The 22912-nt window shown below is 38.8% G+C and overlaps 1 protein-coding gene across 5 annotated transcripts in view; it reads right to left on the bottom strand.

Moving 5' to 3' along the window:
- The window catches only part of ALCAM (activated leukocyte cell adhesion molecule), a 140072-nt gene extending 118580 nt beyond the window's left edge, over positions 1–21492 (bottom strand). For 2 of the 5 annotated variants that reach the window (XM_070750089.1, XM_070750092.1), the window contains exon 1: positions 21045–21492. In XM_070750089.1, the coding sequence (XP_070606190.1) occupies positions 21045–21147 (103 nt within the window). In that variant the 5' untranslated portion in view covers positions 21148–21492. The remainder of the gene's footprint in view (positions 1–21044) is intronic. The other 3 variants (XM_070750091.1, XM_070750090.1, XM_070750093.1) reach the window with 3 other exon arrangements.
- Between the last annotated feature and the right edge of the window lie 1420 nt (positions 21493–22912).

The following is a 22912-nucleotide window of genomic DNA, read 5'->3' as shown; positions in this document are numbered from 1 at the left end:
TTTAATATATCATTGGTGAGTGTTATATTTAGAAAAATCAGCTAACTTTTACCATGCTCGTAATTAGGCAGTTTTTTTACGGGAGAAAAAAATCTAAAGCAACAGAACTATAATAGAAGTCTTAATATGAGCTCTTACAAGTGTTCGGTCGGATTTGGATTTACTCTTCCTCCATCGTTTCTCTAGACGTCTCTTCTGGCGTTTCAATACCTGGAGCTCCTCGTTGAACCATGGAGCTCTATGGGGTCTAGTGCCACAGAGAGGTCGCAATGGCACAATTCAGTCAAGAGTTCCCCAGGGTTGTGTGCTAAGCCCTTTCCTTTATTCTTTGTACACATGATTGCATCCCACTGTATAACACCAATGCAATTATTAAATTTGCAGACGATACGACAGTGGTGGGGCTCATTAATAAGAACAATGAGTCTGCTTATAGAAATTTATTTATTTATTTATTTATTGAATTTGTATGCCGCCCCTCTCCGGAGACTCGGGGCGGCTAACAGCAACAATAAAGCAGTGTACAATAGTAGTCTGATATTAGAAACAATTAAAATCCATTAATATAAAAAACCAAACATACATACATACATACCATGCATAGAATTTATTTATTATTTATTACTTAGATTTGTATGCCGCCCCTCCCCGCAGACTTGTAAAGGCCTAGGGGGAAGAGGGTCTCAATTCCCCCATGCCTGACGGCAGAGGTGGGTTTTAAGCAGCTTACGAAAGGCAAGGAGGGTGGGGACAATTCTAATCTTTGGGGGGAGTTGGTTCCAGAGGGTCGGGGCCGCCACAGGCTCTTCCCCTGGGTCCCGCCAAGCGACATTCTTTAGTTGACAGGACCCGGAGAAGATCCACTCTGTGGGACCTAACTGGTCGCTGGGATTCGTGCAGCAGAAGGCGGTCCCTGAGATAATCTGGTCCGGTGCCATGAAGAGCTTTATAGGTCATAACCAACACTTTGAATTGTGATCGGAAACTGATCGGCAACCAATGCAGACTGCGGAGTGTTGGTGTAATATGGGCATATTTGGGAAAGCCCATGATTGCTCTCGCAGCTGCATTCTGCAAGATCTGAAGTTTCTGAAATGAAGTGCAAGGGCTAACATTATGGTGTAAAGAAAACAATCTTACACTTAACACCAAGAAAACTAAATTGACTTTAGGAGGAAGATGTATATTCACCATTGTACATAAATGGCGAAGAGGTGGAGTGGGTTGGTAGTTTCAAATTTCTGGGCACTTATATCGCAGATGACCTCTCATGGACTATGAATGTTAATATGCTTGTAAAGAAGGCACAAAAGAGGCTGTACTTCCTGAGAATGCTCAGGAAGATAAATTTATCTCAGCATCTACTGTTGTCCTACTATCGCAGCACCATTGAGAGTGTCTTGACATACGGCATTCTAGCTTTGTATGGGAGAAGTTCTGTAGCGAACAAAAAAGCTCGACACAGAATTATTAAAACTGCCCAGAACATCATTGGGCTCCAGCTACCCGCCCTGGATGACATCTTCACATCTCGCTGTTCTAGGAAGGTGCATACTATTCTCAAAGACTCTTCTCATCCTGCTTACAATTTCTTTGTATTGTTACCTTCTGGCAGAAAATATAGAACAACTAGAACTCGGACCACACGTTTCCTGAATAGTTTTTATCCCAGAGCTATACTCGCACTTAACAACGAACTAAAGGGTCACCATCAGTGAACTGTTGGACAATATTACTCGGTTTGTCAAGTAGATGGTTGAGTGGTTCAGAGTGGGGAATTTGTAATAGGGGGACATGTATTCTATTTTTTATTCTATTTTTTATTCTACTTTTAAATTTACCTATTCTGATTTTATGTATGGTAGGACTGGTCTCTGGGTATCACACGACTTTCGTTGCCAATGACAATTCGTTGTTTTTGACAATGACAATATTATTATTATTATTATTATTATTATTATTATTATTATTATAATAATTATTATTATTATTATTAATGCGTTTTTGGATTTTGCCTGGAGAGGCTTGTGCCGATCAGGGCAGTGGTTGTTTTTTTTAAAGACTAAATTACTTCCAGAAGTTAGGAGTGCCCCATCAGTGGAGGCTTTTAAGAAGATAAGGCATTTATCAGAAATATTCTTTTGAGAGCAATGGGTTGGACTAGATGACCTCAAAATCACTTCCATTTCTGTTACTATTGCAAACCAGGAGTTCTATAAAATCCCTTCCCCTCCGCCACTGGGTGGCTGGCTGGAGACTCTTAAGCTAGGTGGCAATTTTTTAAAAAGCAACTGCAATCAGAGTTCTGTAAATTACCTCTGCACCCCCCTCTGATTAGCAGCAAATGGGATTTTATTTTATTTTTAAAAAACTTGAAATGGAGCTGCTTAGAGGCAATTTAGTTCATCCTTCAGCTGTATCTGAAACAACTTATCAGTAGAGGCAGAAACAGCTGATTGGCGGTGGCCTTGAAGCAAGTCAGATCTTCATTCATCTAATAAGCTGTTGGATTCATTTAATGAATTTTTTTAACTTATGAACCTAGTGAGCAGGCTCCATTATGTTCATATTTTGAGGACTACCTGTATTATAAAAACAAAATTCTAGAACATGAAGCAAACTCTGTTAAGTTAGTTGATTCAGCTTCCCAAGACTATCAGAAGATTTATATAGTTAGAGGACACACAAGAGCCGGTACAAATAAAGTGTTATATCTCCAATAGATATTAATAGGATAGAAGGAAAAATTCTAAGCATGTAAACAAGCAATTGTACTAGTCTATTTCATGTACCATATTTTTCAGTGTATAAGGCGCACCTTTTTCCTCCCTAAAAGAGGCTTATAATTGGGGTACGTCTTATACTCTGAATGTAGCTCCCTCCCAGCCCTAACTAGCTGCCAACAATCTTCCCAACTCTTACCTTGCAGCCTCTTTCATTGCTTCTCTCTGTAAAGATTGCTTTCCAAGCCCCACATCTTTGCAGTGTTTTTTTCATTGTTCTAACTTGTTCCGAATAAGTTTCTTTCCAGCCTATCCAGGTGCTAACAATGTCCCTAGCTTTTACCGGCTTGAAAGCTCTTTCATTGTTACCCTCTGCCAAGAATGTTCTCCAAATCCTGTCTTTGTAGGGTTTTTTTCATTGCTTTACTTGCTCCAGATGTTTCTTTCCAGCCCTAACCAGGTGCTATTAATGTTCCCAAACTCTTTCATTATTACTCTCTACAAAGAATGTTTTCCAAGCACTAAGTCTTTGCAGCGTATTTTCCATTGCTCTACTTGCTCCAACTGTTTCTTTCCAAGTGCCAATGATGTTCTCAGCTCTTACTGGCTTGCAAGCTCTTTCATTGTTACAATCTCAGAATAAAGGTTTTTTAAAGCTCTTAACCAGGGGATAAAATAATGTGCTGAAGCTGACCAGACTAAGGACGTTAGCCAGATGAATACCCAGTAAGCATTCTTTGCCCCATTTTCCTCCCCAAAAACTAAGGTGCGTCTTACAGTCCGAAAAATACGGCAATTAATTTAAAATGCATTTGTATTCAAATAAAACAAAAATCATTTGATAGCTCACGTATCTTGTTTGCTTTTTTTTGTGACTATGACCCATACATCACTCAAAAGTTAAATGTACTGTTGGCCAGAAAAAAAGGTGTTAACTGCTGAAGCAAAAGGATAAGACATTTTACAAGCTGCTTCTTTACACTGCATAATAGTTAATCCAGGATATTTCATTACAGTCTGTGGATAAGCCACAATGTCTTAATTTGCATATTTGTACACAGACTCTGCTATGCAAAAATTATAAAGCACATTACAATTATCCTCTAGTCTGCAAGATACCAGATGTGGGATTCCATCATATAAATATTTGTCCAAATGCTCACATCCTAAAAGAGTAAGATATTTCAATATTCTAGCAAATGCTCATAATACAAGATGAATTGCAAGAGGGTTCAGAAAAAAAGTACAATGCTTTTGAATAGCAATATAATTGAATTAGATTACAAACTGTAGCCAGAAAAATGAACCAACAAATACAGAAACAAACATCACAGACTTCAATAGCTATGCATTTTAATTAAATATATGCTGATCTCAAAACTAATAAAGATAAGTATCTATAAAGACATGTCTTTCACAAAAGTCTCATTAAAAACTGCCACCAAACCACAAATCTGTGTTAAGGGATTTCTTTGTATTTTAATTAAACATAAAACAACTGTGATGAGATAATCGTAGCAATTTGTACAGACTCATTTTCTACCTTTTAGTTATATTCTCAGCCAAAAACTGTTAATTGCATATTCCTAGCTGAGCTGTTTAAAATATATCCTTCTTCTCTTTGCATATTATGTTCTCCTTCATGTACAAAAGTATCTGAAGCAAATAAACCCTAAATTTTCAGTTACTGCGCTAAATATCCTATCATGAACTTTCAAGCCAATACCACAGTGGGGAAAAATAGATCAATTTTAGAATAAGTGTCTTGAAAAATAAAATATGCTTGAGTCAGTGAGGAACGAACTGTCAAATTAAAAAGAGACATGAAACTAGAGCAGCACAACTTTTAAGAATGTGAATGTGAATCAGCTATGAAAAAAATATTGTAGGAGCAGCCAATGGTGGATTTATTCATTGACAGAGGAAAATCAATTTCCCTTTTCTAAGATATCAGTTTGGTTTGAATAACAGGCATGTAATAGGGAAATGTTGTTAACTGCCTACATGCCATAGTGGAAGACTAACAATAAACTGAAATTTACTTTAAAAGAACTACAGGAGGATAGATTGATGCTTTTATAACTACTGTATTTTTTGGTTTATAAGATGTACCTTTTTACCTAAGGTGGATTTTATACACCGGATGTGGGCGGGGGTCAGCAGCCGCGGGGGTGGCTATCCCCAAGGTCCGCCTGGCAGGCATCGGCTGGAGGCCGGCGGCTCAGCCCCGGGGATGAGTGGGGCGCGCGGCAGCAACTTTGGAGAAGTGGGTGGACATTACCTCAATGCATCTAGCCGGCGTAGGAGCCCGTGGGGAGGCTTCGATCATCGACGGGACGGGGATTGGCTCCATCAGCCCCCCCCCAATCGCCCGCCTTCGGCGGCCCTTTGGGAGGGTGCAGCAGTGGGTGAAGGCGCTATGAGCAAAGCTGCCTGAGCTCAGGAATTCTGCAGCTGGCGCCCGCCAGATGATTGAAGCTGCCCCTCGGCTCCTCTGCTGGCTGGATACGTTGAGGGGACACCCGCCCACTTCTTGGAAGCTGCTGCCATGCGCCTTGCCTCAACTGCCTGGCAGCAGGCTTTCCAGGTGTTCCTCCCAGAGTCCCTGCCGGCACTGCCCCAGCAGCGGTGGCGACTGTCCCCAAGGCTGCCTGGCAGTCATCAGCTGGAGGCCGGCAGCTTGAACCCGGGGATGAGTGGGGCGCGTGGCACCCAGTCGGCGGAGGAGCACATGGGGCAGCTTCGATCATCCGGCAGATGGAGCTCGGCTCCATTAGCCCCCACCCCAATCTCCTGCCTTTGGGGGTGTTTTTGGGAGGGGCACAGCGATCAGCGATGGTGCTCCGAGCAAAGCTGCCTTAGCTCAGGAATTCTGCAGCTGGCACCCTCTGCTTGGAGCGCCTTTGCCAATCGCTGCGAAGGTGCTCCAAGATGCTCCTGCGCAGGGTGGGCTCGTTCAGTCTCCCAAGCGCCGTTGCCGCCATTCCTGCCATAAAAAGGCAGAAAAAGGGAAAATAAGCCTGTCCCCTGCAGCTGCCTTTCCATGGCGGCAACAGCGGCTATGCTCAGGAGACTGAACGAACCCATATTCCAGGACCTGCCAGGGAAGAAAATAAGGGATCTTCAAGCTGCCATTGAGAAAAGTGCAAAGCCTGCACTGTTCCAAGCACTTCCGGTCCGAAGCCAGCCGGTTTTCTCACCTGAGTGGCCCAACCGAAACAGTGGATCATTGTGGGAACGGAAAGATAAGAATAGATAAGGGGGGGAGGGAATAAGATGTGTTCCCAGTTTATAACTTCCCGGTAAATCTTGCAGCTTCTTAAACCTTCTCTCTCAAGGAAAACAGGAGTTTTCTTTAGTGCTCTAAAATGGGGGTCTCCAACCTTGGCAACTTTAAGATTTGTGGACTTCAACTCCCAGAGTTCCTCAGCCAGCAAAGGTGGCTGAAGAACTCTGAGAGTTGTAGTCCACAACTCTTAAAAGTTGCCAACGTTGGAGGTTCCTGCTCTAGAAACACTCCTTTTAAGGAGTATTTCAGGTTTATCATCATCATCACATTATATTTCCATGCACTTCATTTGTGAATATTGGAGTATTCAAGAGAGGGGTCTCTGAGAACCTCATGGTATAATAGTAATATTAAGACAACTTCAGCAGGGAACTGTAATTGTAAATGATTCTATCACTAGCCATTTCTGTCACTAGCCATTTCTAAAGGAACAACTAAGAAAATGAATTGTCCTTGTTTGTTTTATTTGCTTGAGTTAGGGGTTAGGAGTGCAAGAGTCTTCAAATCTGACAAGTTTAAGGCTTGTGGACTTCAATTCCCATTTCTGAGTCAGCATGACTGATGGAGGAATTCTGGGAGTTGAAGTCCACAAGTCTTGAAGCTGTCAAGTTTGAAGTTTGTAAAAAGTGTACATGGTTTTAATAAGTATTCTGCTACTCTTGTATTTTATTACAATTTAATACTACACCTTTTGGTTCATAATACTTTTTTCCTTGGTTTCCCCCTCTAAAATCTAGTTGCGTCTTATACACCAGTGCATCTTATACACCGAAAAATACAATACATCAGAATGAAGAAAAAGTCATGGTTCTTCTAACAAATTCATTCTGATGAGCAATTGCGATGCTAGATAATAATAATTAACAGCCATGGCAATTCAAATTATACTGGGCACTGTCTGGTATTTTTTTTAAAAAAAAATAAGGTTCTGGTTTTAGAATTGAAGATATATACATAATATTTGCACATTCTTGCCAATCACTAATGTATTGCAATTATATGTATCTTACACATATGTAGGGATGTTGAACTGGAGACAAGAGATAAATTCTTCTTACACCATAGAATGGTTTTAGCTTTATTAAAGAAAGCAATCATGAAATGATTTATATGGAAAAAACAATAACACAGCTGAAAATTTGAGTATACCATAAATTTGTTATCTACAACTGCTTTCAGTACACAGGGCATAAACACTGAGGAAATTTTTAAAATTATTTCTCTTAGAATTCAGCCATCTTTTTGTCCTAGAAACTAGTTGATCATATTAGATGAGATGATCACATTGTAAGATGATCTCTGCTATCATGATGCTTGATGCATCTGAACATCTTAGCAGCCTTCAATATCAGAAACTGAACTATTATTCTCAAAAGTTTTATCCAAGCTAAGCGAGCTAAAGTAGCTTTGTGGTAGTAATCATTCACATAAAATCTACAGCGAATTTGTTAATAATTCACATGAGAGACACAGCAAGAACAAGAAAAATATTTACATTTAAAGCAAGCATTAGAGAGCTCATATAGTGTTAGTATATGGTTAGCATGTTATTCTCCTCAGTGGTATACTCCTGAAGAGGCACGCATATAATAACAAAAAAACACACACTGTGATTTAAGCAGGACTGTGATCTTAGTTTCAGAAGGCTGGTTTGAGTTAAAAACATTAAGTACTTTCAGAAAAAGTTAGATTTCTCCAACTCAATGTCAATGGAAGTTTAGTTATCAATTGCACTTATTAATCAATTTATCAATTAAAATGGAACTTTATCATTCGAGAGTAATTACTACATTCTGTACAATTATATTCCATATTTTCTTTAAAAGTGTTTGTATACTTTAGCAAATCCTGATCCAACCTTTGGAGTAATTTGGAATTTATCTAAAGCAAGGTGGATCTCAAAAAGAAGCTCAAACCAAAATGAACTACTGTATTCCTAAACTTTCAGACCAACATCAGATATCTACAGCAAAAAGTTGCTGATAATGTTTATACAAATTTATATATTGATCATAACCCCTACACTGAAAGAAATTACAGAAAGAAAGGGGCATTTAGCAGTAAAAAATAACATCTCTAAAGTACCATGATAAATACAGTTGTGGAAGAAATATAAAACATAAAAATTGCACATAGATATTCAGTTTATATGAATTAAATCTGGTCTTAAACTGTAATTGCTGAATTGGTGTAGCTTTTTTGCCTAAGCATATACTGACAGTATTTTCATGGCAAATGACACAAAATAAATTGGGAAAATGGGTTCTTTAATATGCATCAAGGTGAAGCCACTACCTCCATTACCATCCTGCAAAGCTGTCTGTTTAAAACTTGCTAGGGTTTCTCTACTGGAAAGACAACTATGAATTACATTCATTCCTACTCCGAAAAAATGTTTGTTTGCTCAGTTATTTATTTAATTTGTTCCTACAGTGTTGCAATCCAAAGCTACTCAGGAAAAGTATATAATATAAAGCGCCTTATAACAATAATACACAATAATGCCTAAAAAATAGAAATAAGGTAAAAGATGGTAATAACCACCAGAAGTATCCGAGGGGAAGCTCAGTCTTCAAGGGCTGGGAACAGAAACAAACAAACAAAAACAAAAAAAGGAAAAGAGCGAACCATCCTGATCTTCAAGATAAAGCTTTTTCTGCAAAAGAATCAGAATGCAACTTATGTATAAATAGGGTCTAAAACAAGATCTGTTTGTCACACAAGTCCAAAAACTAGAGGAGCGACCAACTTTAAAAAATGAGTCAAAAACTTTATATTTGTTAATTGATTTGTTATGCAAAATATCCAGTGCTAAATATTTGTAAAGGCATGATTTTGTAGCTAATACTAATGGGCTGCAAATGCTTATTTTTAGTATACAATAAGATTATTTTACTTCAGTAGAAACTATATATCAAATATGTCCATAGCTGGATTCAACAGACACTCAAAATAGCAGTGATCTTGGGTTTAATGTACAAAATCTGCTGAATCACCAAGATTGCCATAACTGGCAGTGCCTACTTCCCAATTTGTTGTTCACCTCTGCCTCTATCCGTGCTTCCTTTGGGTTCTGGAAGAACCCAGTGCGTCTGGCTGGGTCATTACTCTGGCTCCAGTATTCTTAGATTCTGATCCTTAGCCTCTCTTGGCTGAGGCCCATATTTGGTACCACTTTTTTTGGCTGTCATGCTCAAATGCCAGTAACTTGTTATGGATCTTGCTTTTCCAGCTCATTCTTTCTTAACTCCCTTGTTTCATACCTACTTACTGGGAGGACATGGAGGATGGGACCTTTGAGCTGAACACCCCCCATGCCCTCCCAGTAAGTAGGTATGAAACAAGGGAGTTAATATATATAAAGTGAAAGGAAATGCGGTAGTAACAACTCAAATAGAACTTAGCTTTTTATGTATAATTTAAAATCTTATTTTCAATCCTGCAAACATTACTGCAAAAAAAGTATTTTCCCAGTTCTATTTACTATCTGAATGTAAACCTGTCATTATTTATGTTAATGTAAATCCCATTAGCTTTAAATTCAATGTATTTACTGTATACACAATGGAAAACAAATTATTGCTTAGAAATCTGACTTTCATATCTTAACATATATCCATCACAGAATCATTGAAAATGATGGCCTTACCCTGTGAAGAATATGATTTATTTATTTATTTGTTTGTTTGTTTATTTATTGGATTTGTATGCCGCCCTCTCCGTAGAATGATACAGTATGTTAAGGTATGGAAGCTCTTCAAGTGTTTTACTGAAATAACTTGTAATGCCTGATCTTTAATATTGGAACTGGAGTATAAAGTATTTCTTTAATATTAGTACAATTGTAAAAACAATTAATTATTAACAGTATTAATTAAGATTATTAAGAGTATTTGCTAATACTCTTAGAAATTAATTTAACATTAAATAAGTATTAATTATTTAGTAAGTAATTTATTAAATATAATTTATCTATTTAAGAGCACTAAGATTTTCATTGCATTTAAATGGCAAAAAAATTGAAAGCATGAGTATAATGCTGGGTAAAATATCTTAACTACCCTGTGCTATTCTATTTACCGTATTTTTTAGTGTATAAGACGCACTGATATATAAGACATAACCAGATTTTAGAGGAGGAAAACAAGGGAAAAAGTATTCTGAACCAAATGGTGTAATATAATATTGTTTAATAAAATACCAGTGTAGCAGAATACTTTTTATAAACTTCAAACTTGACAGCTTCAAAACTTGTGGACTTCAGCTCCCAGAATTCCTCCACCAGTCATGCTACTTTATGAATGGGAATTGAAGTCCACAAGCCTTAAACTTGCCAGGTTTGAAGACCAAAGTAGTTTCACCCAAATCCAGCTTATTTGACCCCTATGACAATCATTAAGTGTTGTACCTCATGATTCTTGACAAGTGTATATTTTCTTTTATGTACAGAGAGCATATGCACCAAAGACAAATTCCTTGTATGTCCCACCACACTTGGCCAATAAAAGAAATCTATTCTATTCTATTCTGTTCTGTTCTATGTTCTGTTCTATTCTATTCTAAACAATGTTCCACCAACAGAGAAAGAAAGTAGTAAGCATAAGAAATTAAAGAAAGGAAAAGAAGCACTGTTTATATGTTTCTGCCCTGGCTTAGAACAATATGTCTATCATCCAAAATGACTCTAGACCTATTCCACCTCTCAAAGGACCCAACAACAAAGAATACCATGATAATTCATCTAAAGCTAACCTCCTCAACTCATTCTTTGGCATTGTCTTTGATAACAGCAACGGCTCATCCCCTAAGTTCATCTCTCACACCTCAAACTCTCGAAATGACCTAACCCAAATAGACTTCACTGAAGGCCGAGTTGAAAAAGCATTACGTGATCTTAAACCTTCTCTATCAGTCGGACAGACATTTTATGTGCATACTGTACTTCCTAAAAAAGCTCTCTTCTGCTATAGCCTAACCTCTGAGCATAATTTTTGAAAAATCCTTCAGCACCAGCACACTTCCTAAGCTATGGTTGAAAGCAATGGTCATCCCCATCTTCAAAAAAGGAGACCACTCTCTTGTAGATAACTGCAGACCAATATCACTATGCTGCGTCCCATGCAAAGTCATGGAATCAATTATAAACCAATCAATTACCCTCCATCTTGAAACTAATAATCTGCTCTCTAACAAACAATTTGGATTCAGAAAAAAACTATCCTGCAACCTACAGCTCCTCCACTGTAAGAACATATGGACAACTCATCTTGATCAAGGAAAATCTATAGATGCAATCTATATTGACTTCTGTTCTCAAGCGTCCTCTGCCACTGCCACGTCCTTTGTCTGACCGAAGAATACCAGAAGTGCCTGTGGCCACCCTGCACGGAGCTTGAAGGCAGCGCTTGTGGCTCTGTTCTCCCCACCCAGAGAGAAGAGGGCCAGGTCCTAAACGGAAGGAAAAACGCTTTTGGAGTGCAGGCTGAAATGGGGGACACGTGGGGCAGGGGGAACGAGGCTCCCAGAGAGAGAATCGGTCATACAGGAGGCTTTGAAAGTGAAGCAGACACCACTTGTGTTCTCCCTGATGCCGAAGCAAAGGACAGAGGGAATTCCTCAGCCAGGGAGAGAGACGGTCCCTGCCACAACCGCTCGCCCAAGCCGCTTTTTGGCATGCCAGGAGGGCTCCTTAGCCAATGCCTGCCAGTCTCCCGCAGGGAGGAAAGCAGCCAAGAGCTGCGAGACGGCCTCAGGGATTTCCGGAAAAGCACGGGAAGGCTGCTGCTGCCGCTGTTGCCCACTACCCAACTCCTCACTCTGTAGCATTCCATGTATAAGATGCACCCAGTTTTTGATGCACTTTTTTGAAGTAAAAAGGTGTGTCTTATCCACCGAAAAACATGCTAAACATCTGAATTATTTCTAGCTTATAGTTTTAATTCTTTTTTAAATTGTAACTAAGCAGCAATTCTGCAAAAATCAAAATAATTATAATAATATTAGTAACAATAAAAGTGTATGGATAATGGGTGTAGAAGTACCCAGAGATAGAAAAATACAAGAGAAAAAACTGGAGAAAAATCACAAAATACAATACTCTGCAAATAGAAATTGTTGTGGTTGGCTCTGGGCCAGCTCCTGCACCAAGAACTGTGGGGGAGGATGTGGGTGAATCTTCAGTGTCAGAGGCCAGTGTTACTGCCGTCTGCTGCTGACAGCGACACAGGGAGTGAATGTGAACCGGGATCCTCAGAGGGGGGCCTTGCAATTAGTGAGCAATTCATCCTCCTCCTTATCTTCGCTGGACTCAGATGAAGAAGCATTCATTGACGTACGCAGCCACAGGGCAATGAATAGAAAAGAGCAGCTCCGTATGTATTACAAGAGATAAGAGAGTTCACCTGTGGTTGGGTGTGGTTCATGCCGGCCTCTGAGTGTGGAAGATTATCTATTCGGAGGAAGAGGAAGTGGCTTTCGTCTCAAGGACTGTCTTTGCATCGATCCCAAGACTTTGAAATTAAACCATAGTCAAGTGTGTGAGTTGCCAACGGTTGAAGAAGGGTAGCTGTGACGTTTTCACGGCTGCTTGCTAATTGCTTTGTGTTTGTTTATTGCTTTTTACTGCCTTCAAGTCTGTTCCTTTGAAAGTGTGCCCTTTGACTGCAAAAAGGGTGTTTTGCTTTTCTTTTCATTTCGATAAAAACTGTGTTGTTGACTTTTCAAGTGTGCGTGTTTGGATTCATACCTTTGCACCTAATTTGGGGCTCATGCCGTTGAGTCCGGCAGAACAGAAGTAGAATGACTATGGCAAGTGAAAGCAAAGATAGTAACAATAGGTTTCTTGGTGCAATCCCAAAATATCTAGAGCACCACTTGAATACCATCAGGATTGACAAAATCAACATCAGTCAATTGCAAAAGGTGGTTTACATGGAACACCTTACATTCTTCCATGAAAACCTTTAACACTATCAAGCAACATCTGCCTATTCCAGTCCAAACGTCTGGCTGGCTATATGAGCAATCAATAATTAGTGTCTTAAAATCTTGGCATGATGCACTAGATTAACTGTGGTTGAAAAAGATTAACTGTGATTGAAAAAAAGAAAATGTAGACAGCTAATGTGACAATATCTAGAAATAGGAGAATGGAAGAAAGAAAATGGAGAAGGTCATAAAGTATTATAAATGAAATTAAAAAATGAAAAACAAATTTGGAAGATTATGGCATAAACCAAATGTGGTGGTACCAGTGGTTATCAGCATACTGTATGCCATACCAAAAAGTCCTGGATGACTCTTAGAAAATCTGCGCACTGATAAAATTCCTGTCAAAACAAAAGGCCACACTGCTCAGATCTGCACTTATACTCTGCCAATATATTAGGTTCTTGGGAAGAACTCATTGAAAATGAAGGCCAACACTAACTAAAGGACTGACAGCTGTAATTTCACATTGTTGCATATATAATAATTTAATTGCCTAATATCTGAACATCACAGGTATATCAACCTCACAAACAGATTTTTTTTACTAATATAAATTAATTTATTATTATTATTTATTAGATTTGTATGCCGCCCCTCTCCATAGATTCGGGGCGGCTCACAGCAATAATTAAAAAAAAACAGTGTACAACAAATCTAATATTTAAAATATCTAAAAAACCCTTATTTAAAAAGCAAGACATACACACAAACATGCCATGCATAAACTATATAGGCCTGGGGGATGTCTCAATTCCCCCATGCCTGATGGCAGAGGTGGGTTTTAAGGAATTTAATTAAAGAGAATTGTCTTTAAATTGCATCTACTTACCAGTAATTTAAAATGGTTGGAGCATCTTATAGATTTTCAAAATGTTGATGCTCTCAATGTAAGTAAAATGGTTCCATTGTTAATATTGGCTGTAATATTATATTTTTCACTGCTGGTGTCCCAGTGCTAGTATTATGCTAGTATTTAAACAGTAAAATCACCATGGCAATCTTTAATAAAAAAGACTTAAATGATATTTGAATTTGAGTCTTCTTATATTATTCATATACATGACTAACTTTCTGTGAAGTAATGTTTCCACATTCTTGTGTATATCAAGAAAAAAAACCTAGAAAACTTTTGAAACGTTCCTTTGTATACACAGTATAGGAAAGTTCTGAATAAAATTACTTGTTTACATCTGTTCTACTCTGTAAAAATCTAGTATGCCAAACAACATAAAGTAATAAAATTTGCATGGGTCAAACCATAGAAAAGTTTGACTTGACAGGCTTAATTAAAAATGAAATATTTTCTTACATAAAAATTAGGAAAGCCCAGACATCTCCATATAGGTAGGGCTGAACACAAGGATAAATATCTTTAAACAATATTTCTCTAACACCCATTAGCTTATCCACATGAAGCTAAGTGGCAGGATCTTGAATACAATAGACATTTAATAATTTATTGTTATAATAATCAAATTTTATTTTTATTGAAATAAAAAAATACTTTAGACACAACAGAAAGTTCAAAATCTGCATTATATTAACACGTCTTTCATTTAGACTGATACTAACATCATAATCAGCTAAGAACAACCATAGTTATTTGGGATTGTTGGACAAAATGGAATATTTTAGTAGTAATGTATAATGTAAAACTTCAAATGTTTAACATAAAATGCATAAAGCAGTCCCAAAAATTGCACAAACCAAACTTTATTTTTGGACTTTTATTCCCATAATGGTTGAGATTGGTCTTTAGCGTCATACGAATTTTGTTGCATGGGTATTCTGTGTATGTACATATATTTACAATAAAGTATTTATTTATTTATTTGTTTGTTAATGTTAATAGTAGTTGAAGTATAAAACATATGGAGGCAGATTATCTACACCTGCCATAGTTGATAGTACTGGCGAGTACTGAGTAGTCCAGATAGTGAGCTTCAATGGCAAGAATTTATCTTTGAGTGGAACAGGCATAAACGTTCTTCTTAACACACATAAACAGTAATCAAAGTCACATGTCTTGAAGATAACAACTGGATCAATAATATTGGAAAGGGTTTACCAACATACTGAATACATCTGCCGCATAAATCCCAGCGGCCAATCAGGTCCCACAGAGTTGGCCTTCTCCAGGTCCCGTTGACCACACAATGTTGTCTGGCAGGGCCTAGGGGAAGAGCTTTCTCTATGGCAGCCCTGGCCCTCTGCAATCAGCTCCCTCCAGAGATTCGACTGCCCCCACCCTCCTCGCCTTCCGCAAGAGCCTTAAGACCTATCTATGTCGTCAGTCATGGGGCAACTAGCACAAGCCCCCCCTTCTGACCATTAAAAGTTATGTGTGGTTATGATTGTTAATATCAATTGTTTGATTGTGCAATATCAATTGTTTTTTAAGATAATGGGTTTTAGTCATAGTTTTAACTATTAGATTTGTATCTATATTGTTTTTATTGTTGTTGTGAACCGCCCCTGGTCTCCGGAGAGGGGCGGCATACAAGTATAATAATAATAATAATAATAATAATAATAATAATTATTATTATTATTATTATCAGCAGCAGCAGCAGGCTAAACGTATTGCAATTGTTTAAGACTCTACAACATTGGATACACATCTATGTGTATCTATGTCTATATGCATGTATGTGTCTGTGCGTTTGTGTACTGTCTAATATATTAGTATGAAGAATAGAGTTAGTACAGTGAAGAAATATGTAATGCAATTAATTTATAGTACATTATTTCCTTAGAAAATACATAAAAATTTAATCATTATCATCAAATTGACATAGTTGTATTATATATGGCATAATATTCCATTGAATTATATCAATTACTGTTGGTTTTGTACTGACATTGTAGCCAGATTTTCTTAAAATAAATGCCTGGAAACTTGCTGGAATTACAGTTATTATATTTCTTAAAACATGAATACTTTCATTTCTAAATTGAATCTAATACAAACTAATTGAAAAAATACTAAGGCACTAGTTACTCATGCTTTGTAGAAACATGTAGATACACAAAGCAAAATGAATCATAAATGAAGTAGACATCCAACAGAGAACTTCTCTACTAGAATACTGGGTTAACAGCTATGAGAATAAGTGTGAATAGGAATTATACATTGTTCAGTTAAATGACATTTATTAACTAACAGCGTGCACAATAACTTTATGCAAATCCATCAACAATCTAGGTGAATATGGTTCAACTTAACTACTACAGATTTCATAATTGGTTTCTTTTAGAATGCCTGTACAATATCCTATCATAAAATTTGGATATTAGGTGATGAAACTCAGAGACTGGTTGATACATATTAACTTCATTCATTCACAAACTCATTCACATTTCTTAGAATAACTCAAAGATGCAATAAAACGTGAATAAAACATTAATCTGTCAATGAGAAATGAAAAGTTCCGCTACTTACCAAAAAAGTATGTTTTCTTAATACTGTAATAATTTTTTTTTAAAAAATGAAGATAAACCCTGAGAGTGAGATGTTGTCTAGATGCGCTATAATCTCCCTATAAACCAAAGTTTGATATACAATATTGGATTAAAATTAACAATAATTTGCATGGCAGTCACTGATGTTCCAGCTGTTCCTGAACAACACACCTCCCTAAATGGAGAAAAGTAATCCTATTTGCAAAAAGACTAAGTACAAAAATCAACTTATTAATATAAATATGCAATGTGCACACTTCTTTAATTTTGTTATACATATATATTGATGGTGCCTTCAAGTTAATCATGACTCTGTTAACTGAATGAATAAGTTCATGCTGTATTCATGTTTTGAAGATAGTTTGCAATTGCTATTTTCTAGCTCCGACAGAGTTAAAAGACAGGGCTAGAACTTACCATCTCTAACTTTTAGATAAATTCCTTTAATCATTAAACTAAACTAGCTCCCTTTATAAAATATGCCCAAAATAGAACATTTACATGGTACCTTGCATCAAACTGTATGGAAATACAATATAGCATATTGCACCTATATGTATAAGATGTACATAGCATCCATATAGCACCTATATGTATAAGGTTATTAACATCTGAATAAGTAATCAGATTTTTTTACATAGAGAATTGTAACTCTCAATACTTCTATTAACAGCTATGTAAATTTAAAGAATCAAATTAATCAATTGGGCATAATAATAGTACAACCACAGCTTTTCCATCACTATCTTAAAAAGGTCTATAGAATGATTTATTGGCTTTCATGTTAATGCTCTTCAATTCAATGTTTCTAATTCTCACATTTATTAAAATAGTGGCCAATATACCTAATTGACATTATAGCAGTGATATGTTATTTACATAGATATAATATAAATATTATAATTATTTATTTACAATAAACTTATTGTTTTTAACTTGCTTATTTTTAAAAGTGACTAAATTTGTTTAAATTATGGAATATTTAGCAACTCATATAATTAAGTACAGAAAAGTATTTTGATTTGGTGTTAAGAAATGAACATGGTGAGAAATAAATAAAGAATAAACATTTAAGTACTTAACAATTAAATGACAGGCTTTACAAAACTAAAAAGCTATGTTAAACTAAACAAAGATCATTAAATCTATCAAAAGGATCTGAGAGATACCCAATACACCCATGATCCCAGAAAATAGCATTAAAAGATCTTCTGCCACTATTATTATACACATGTGTAATTACATCTAGTTTTACTAATAGCCTAAATATTCATGAGTTTGTACACAGAGTACTGTCCTATTCTGAGCAAATTGGTATCAAATTCCACCAGTCAACTATCAGGAAAACAATATATTTGTACTGGCTCCCTCCCTCTTTTCCCCTCATAGGGTCAGTCTAGTATTTTGGCAATTTTAATGTTTCTGTTGTATTTTTCTTCTTTCTGAACTATTCTCCCACTCATCCTCCTCCATGATCACTTTAGTAATTGTGTCCCGCATTTTCCAGTTCTACAGTAGTCTTCAAGGTGTAAGCTTGGGACAGTAAATATCTGCAAAGGTGCACAGCTTTATGTAAAATTCTTACAATATTGCTCATTTTAATGCTTTTTCTAATAATCTACAGTACTGTATTTCCAGTACAGTTTATGTTTTCATTGGGCTAATAAAATCCCTACTTCAAAATGCCTTCGCTGGCCAATTGTGATTAACTTAGATTTCAGTGGCATATACTGTATGTATAATGTTAGAAGAAGGAAAGGCTTGTTTCCAAAATTATATTTTTGGGAGGAAAACCTATTTCAGCTATCACGCTTATAGTTATCACAAATGTGTCTATCTGCATCCATATGGCAACACTAGTCTTCAGTCTGCTGGTAAAGGCCACTGATTTCAATTAAATTTACTTTCTACTAATGGTTTCTATCTCAGTCAAATTACATTGATTCCTTGAAAATTCTCTTTTAAAGCAAAAACTACTATTAAGGATTTCTACCTTGTTTAAGGAGGAAAAACTTCAAAGCAGAAAGTCCTATGATTCTTCGTACTTAAAATGGTTTTGATATGACACAAAAATAATTAAGCCAACAAATAAGCATATTTAACATTTTTGGCAACCTTATTCCTTTTATTTTTTTAAACACTTCTATTTGGGGACTGAACAAACTATCCTATCCTATATCGTGGCACTTTTTTTTCATTGAATAACCCCCACTGTCTTCAGTGGGGCTTACTCTGTAGCAACCATCAATTAAATGGCATTCTTAATCGAACCCCTGAATTCAGGCTTTCCATGTTGCAGTGCAATTAGTTTTCTTAAAAATGCAGCCCTGCTGCTCCTTGAAGACACGATAATTAAATACTACTGCATTTAATGAAATTTAACTGAAGCACTGTCCAATTTTATTGCAAGAAATTTAGCTTCATTAACTGAAATTAGAAATTTAGATTTGTACTAATCAAAATACCACTGGTTGGAATGAATGTGCCTAAATATGTACATACCGTACTTAAAAGTTACTTTCTTTATTCAGAGTAAAAAGCTGGCCTTTATATAGTTAATAAGGGGTTTCTTCAAATGTGTAAACACTAAATCTACTACAAAGGTTCTGTATTCATTCAAATGCTGACATACAAAGCTGCTCTCTTCAAGTAATACAAAATGTCACCACAGGTTGACGCTCTTTCTACAAAAATAATAAGAGGCTGCACAGTGCAGAAAGAGTAGTTTGCTTCTCTTGTTCCAGAGTACTGGAACATAATGCAAATAGATCCGAAGAGAAAACTGGAAACAGAACTATGCAAGCTATTTCAGTAGTCCTGTTTACATATTCCTCAAAAGCTTAAGAAATAATAGGAATCAAGCCAAAATTTCAGTAGGAAATCACACACATGAGGAATTCTACCAGATTTGAGTAAATTTGCTCCAAAATGGAGTTGATTAATGCAAAACGGGTGCTTTTAGAACTGAAAGAGCCTTGATCTCAAGATCCTAATTGATCTTACAACACCAAGAAGAATATTACAGGTGGATCAAACACTTCTTTGCCTGAAGACAGTGTCTGCAAGCCAAGAACTGACTTAATCTTTCAGTGTCACCATCTGTCATTTGTAAAGAATCAACCAATTCCTAACAGGAGTATATTTTTTGTCCCTAAAATTCTAAAAACAGTACAAAGATGAATAGGACAGCATCCATGAAGGTGATGTGTAGATGTATCAACACAGACAGAAAAGCAAAGTCCATAAAGAATTATACAGATATGAAACAGAAACAGCAGAAAAATGTTCTAGTCTAGGGAGACATTTATTGAACTGTTACTTAAGCATAATTTTATCTGGAAGGCTTGCTAGGATGATATGCAATCCTTTGAAATCAATCTTATAAGACCTACAAATCTGCTCTGAATTTTCAACTAGCCTTTGGTTTCAATGATCTTTCACTAACACACACACACACACCCATTTCCCCCCAGCTATAAAGACTTAGCATGTGTGATTTTTTGAGCTAAAGGACACAGTTATTGGTGTTTTGTGTGTGCGTATATGTGTAGAGCAGAGGAAGTCACCTTGCTCTGTTCTCTGTTGCCTAACCAGTAAGGCAACTTTTAAAAGGAGCAGGAGAAACCCACCAAAGATAAAAGCTGTTCTGCACCTGACAAATCCTGCTCGCTTCCCAGAGAACTAAAAGGGGACCTGGCAGGACATTTTGTTTCCTTTTTATAGCAAAACCCAAGCAAGTGAGGAAAATAAATACGGTACATAACTTTTTTGGTCATTTGTACACTGCAAAGGGGGGGAGGGGGAAACGAGCCTTACATCTGAATTTTTAAAAGGGGGCAGTCCCACCTATCAAAAGACTCAATGTTTAATGGCCCATGAGGTCAGAAAAAAAGCTGGCCAAGATCAACAGGCTTCTCTCCTAAAATGAACACACCAAAGTGGAACCTTAAAACGTGATTTAAGCCAGGAAGGCGGGAGGGGAAGCAAACCAACCCGAGAAAGAAATGTTAATTTTAAAAGCGAGGGAATAATTTTTCAAAGGTTCCTTGATTTAAGACGCCTCAGGTTCCCCTCAGGATGACGGACTTTCCCACAAAAGTCTCAATGAGTTTAATAAATGACAGATTGCAGTCATGCATACGTGCTGCGGCATACACGAACCGGGGGGGGGGGGGCTAATCTAAATCCACACGGCCGTTATTTTAGCCTCATCGGTTCCGATCAACCCGCCCCCCCCCCTTTCCTTTGCCCTGCACAAGATAAGGCGGCTCGATTTCTAAACCACCCAAACGCCGAACTTCGTCCGGAGCGGTTTCCGAAGGGGGGGAAAATCCACAGTGATTAAACGAACCGGATCCAGAACCAGCCGGAATGATACACGGAGCTACCCGCACCCGGCTCGGTTCTACCCTCCGCCCCTAAAGTTCCAAGCAGCCGAGAAAGAGCCAAAAAGAGAAAAAAAAAGAGCCCGGAACCCATTGAAACAGCCTTCCCCCTCCGAGGTTTCAAACGTCCCTCAAAGGCGCGTCTCTCCCCGGCCGAGCAGCAAGTTGACCTCCCCGCGCCAACGACTCGCTTACCTGGCCGCAGGGAAAGAGCAGACAGCAGCAAGCCCAGGAGAAAGCAGAGCGGCGTTCGCCGCTGCAGCCGGCAAGGCAAGCAGGAGGCGACGGCGGAGGGCATCTCCAATTCCGCCTCCCCGCCAAGGCTAACGGCGACTTCGGCCGCTGCTCCTCCCGAAGGGAAGAAACGGAAGGACGAGGGCGCGGGCTTTTTTTTTTTTAAATTCCCCCCTTCAGAGAGCGTCGGCGTCTTTCTTCTCCTCAGCAACTTTCCAGCCAACGGGGTCCAATGCAAAGCGGGGGGGGGGGGGGACGGGAGTAAGAAGCAAAAGTTGGAGGCTTCGCGGGGGAGGAAGCGGCGGCTTCGCGGCTTTCTGCGACCGAGGAAGGGGAGGCGCGGACGAAAGGAGTGAGCGAGCGGAGGCGCCGACCGCGACTGCTCCGAAGCAGGTGGCTCTTCCCTCTGGCAGCCTAGCGGCGCTCCAAGACCGAAAGCTGAAAGAAAGAGGCGGGGCCGGCTGAAGAGGACACGCCCTCTCCCCCTTCGCTTCAAGTGCCCCGCTCCTTTTGCCCGGAGCCGTTTTCCCGCCGAAGCTTTCTTAACAGCCTCTGAGGGGAAAGGAAAAAAGCGGCTACCGGGCGAAAGGGGGGAACGGAACTGAGGGGGGGGGGGGGCGTCGCGATTTGGTTCTATAGCGGGGTAGGGCGCATTGAAACTAACGAGGTGGAGTGGGGGAATGGAAGCCCCGAGACGCCTCTTGATTTGACCGGCTGGAATGATGAAAAAAAGCCTGCGATGAAAGATTGGGCAGGGAAGGGACCCCAAAGGCAGCCGGGGTTTGGGGGCAGAGTGGGAGGCGGTGGCTGGCAAGCCGCTCCGGCGAAATTCTAGGGCGTGTTCGCGGCAGTCTTAAGTTCCCACTGTTTGCAATGGAGCTTCGTCCCAGGGAGGTGCAAAGGGTGCAGCCCTGGAGGCTCCTAACCCGGCGCCTTATTTCGGAGAGAAAGGACGAGGTTGTGGGGAGGGAGAAAGGAGGGGGGCGTTGATCACACCCGAGGTGGAAATCGCCTTGTGGAGCGATGGGGGGGGGGAGATAAAAATCCTTGAAGGGGGAATAAAAATAATCCACGGCTTCTGTTCTTTGATCTTTGGGGAGGGGAAATAAAAATCCTTGAAGGGGGAATAAAAATAATGTAATCCGCGACTCCTGCTCTTAGCGGGAGATTTGAGGCCAGAACGTGCCGAGACTGCGATCTCTTGTCACAAACGGTGCAGAAGGCGGCATTTGAAGCGCCGCCGTGCAGGAAATGCCAAGGAAAGAGCGCCGCCGCTGCAATCCTCGGTGCATCCAGTGGAGAATGTAGCGATGCCAAAGATCGTTGTGACTTTGGTTGTCCACGAACGGGTGTCACTCGGTGAGACTTTTAAGCAAACGGGGTACAAAGGGTATGCAGCGAGGACGAGGGGTTGTTTTATTTTTTTTCCCCTTTCGTTTGGGCCAATATAATTGCTTTTCGGGGCTTGCGTCCCGAAGGACTGCAATGACTTTATGGCGAATACAGTGTTTTAAAATCGGTGACTGCAGTGTTTGGATTCTTAAGTAGACGTTTTCCCAGGAGACTGGTGTGGAAACCTCAGATGTTCTCAGATACTACCAAAGGCTTTGGTTTAAATCGGTAGGTGATAGATGGAAGGGTGGAATTGGATCTGATTACTTGGGGGGGGGGGGGTGATGCACTGCCTAGCCCTTGGTTTTATTTGGGTTTTTTTATTTTATTTTTAAATATATCGGTCCTGTTCATCTTAAACAAGCTAAGCAGAGCAATGGTTTCAAAGGAATCCTATGTGCCTTTCTGGGATTGCTTTCGGCTTCTTCCTTTGCTCT

The sequence above is a fragment of the Erythrolamprus reginae genome, chromosome 4, assembly GCF_031021105.1.
Source record: "Erythrolamprus reginae isolate rEryReg1 chromosome 4, rEryReg1.hap1, whole genome shotgun sequence".
Lineage (NCBI taxonomy): Eukaryota > Metazoa > Chordata > Lepidosauria > Squamata > Dipsadidae > Erythrolamprus > Erythrolamprus reginae.
This window is presented reverse-complemented; position numbering and strand designations above follow the sequence as displayed.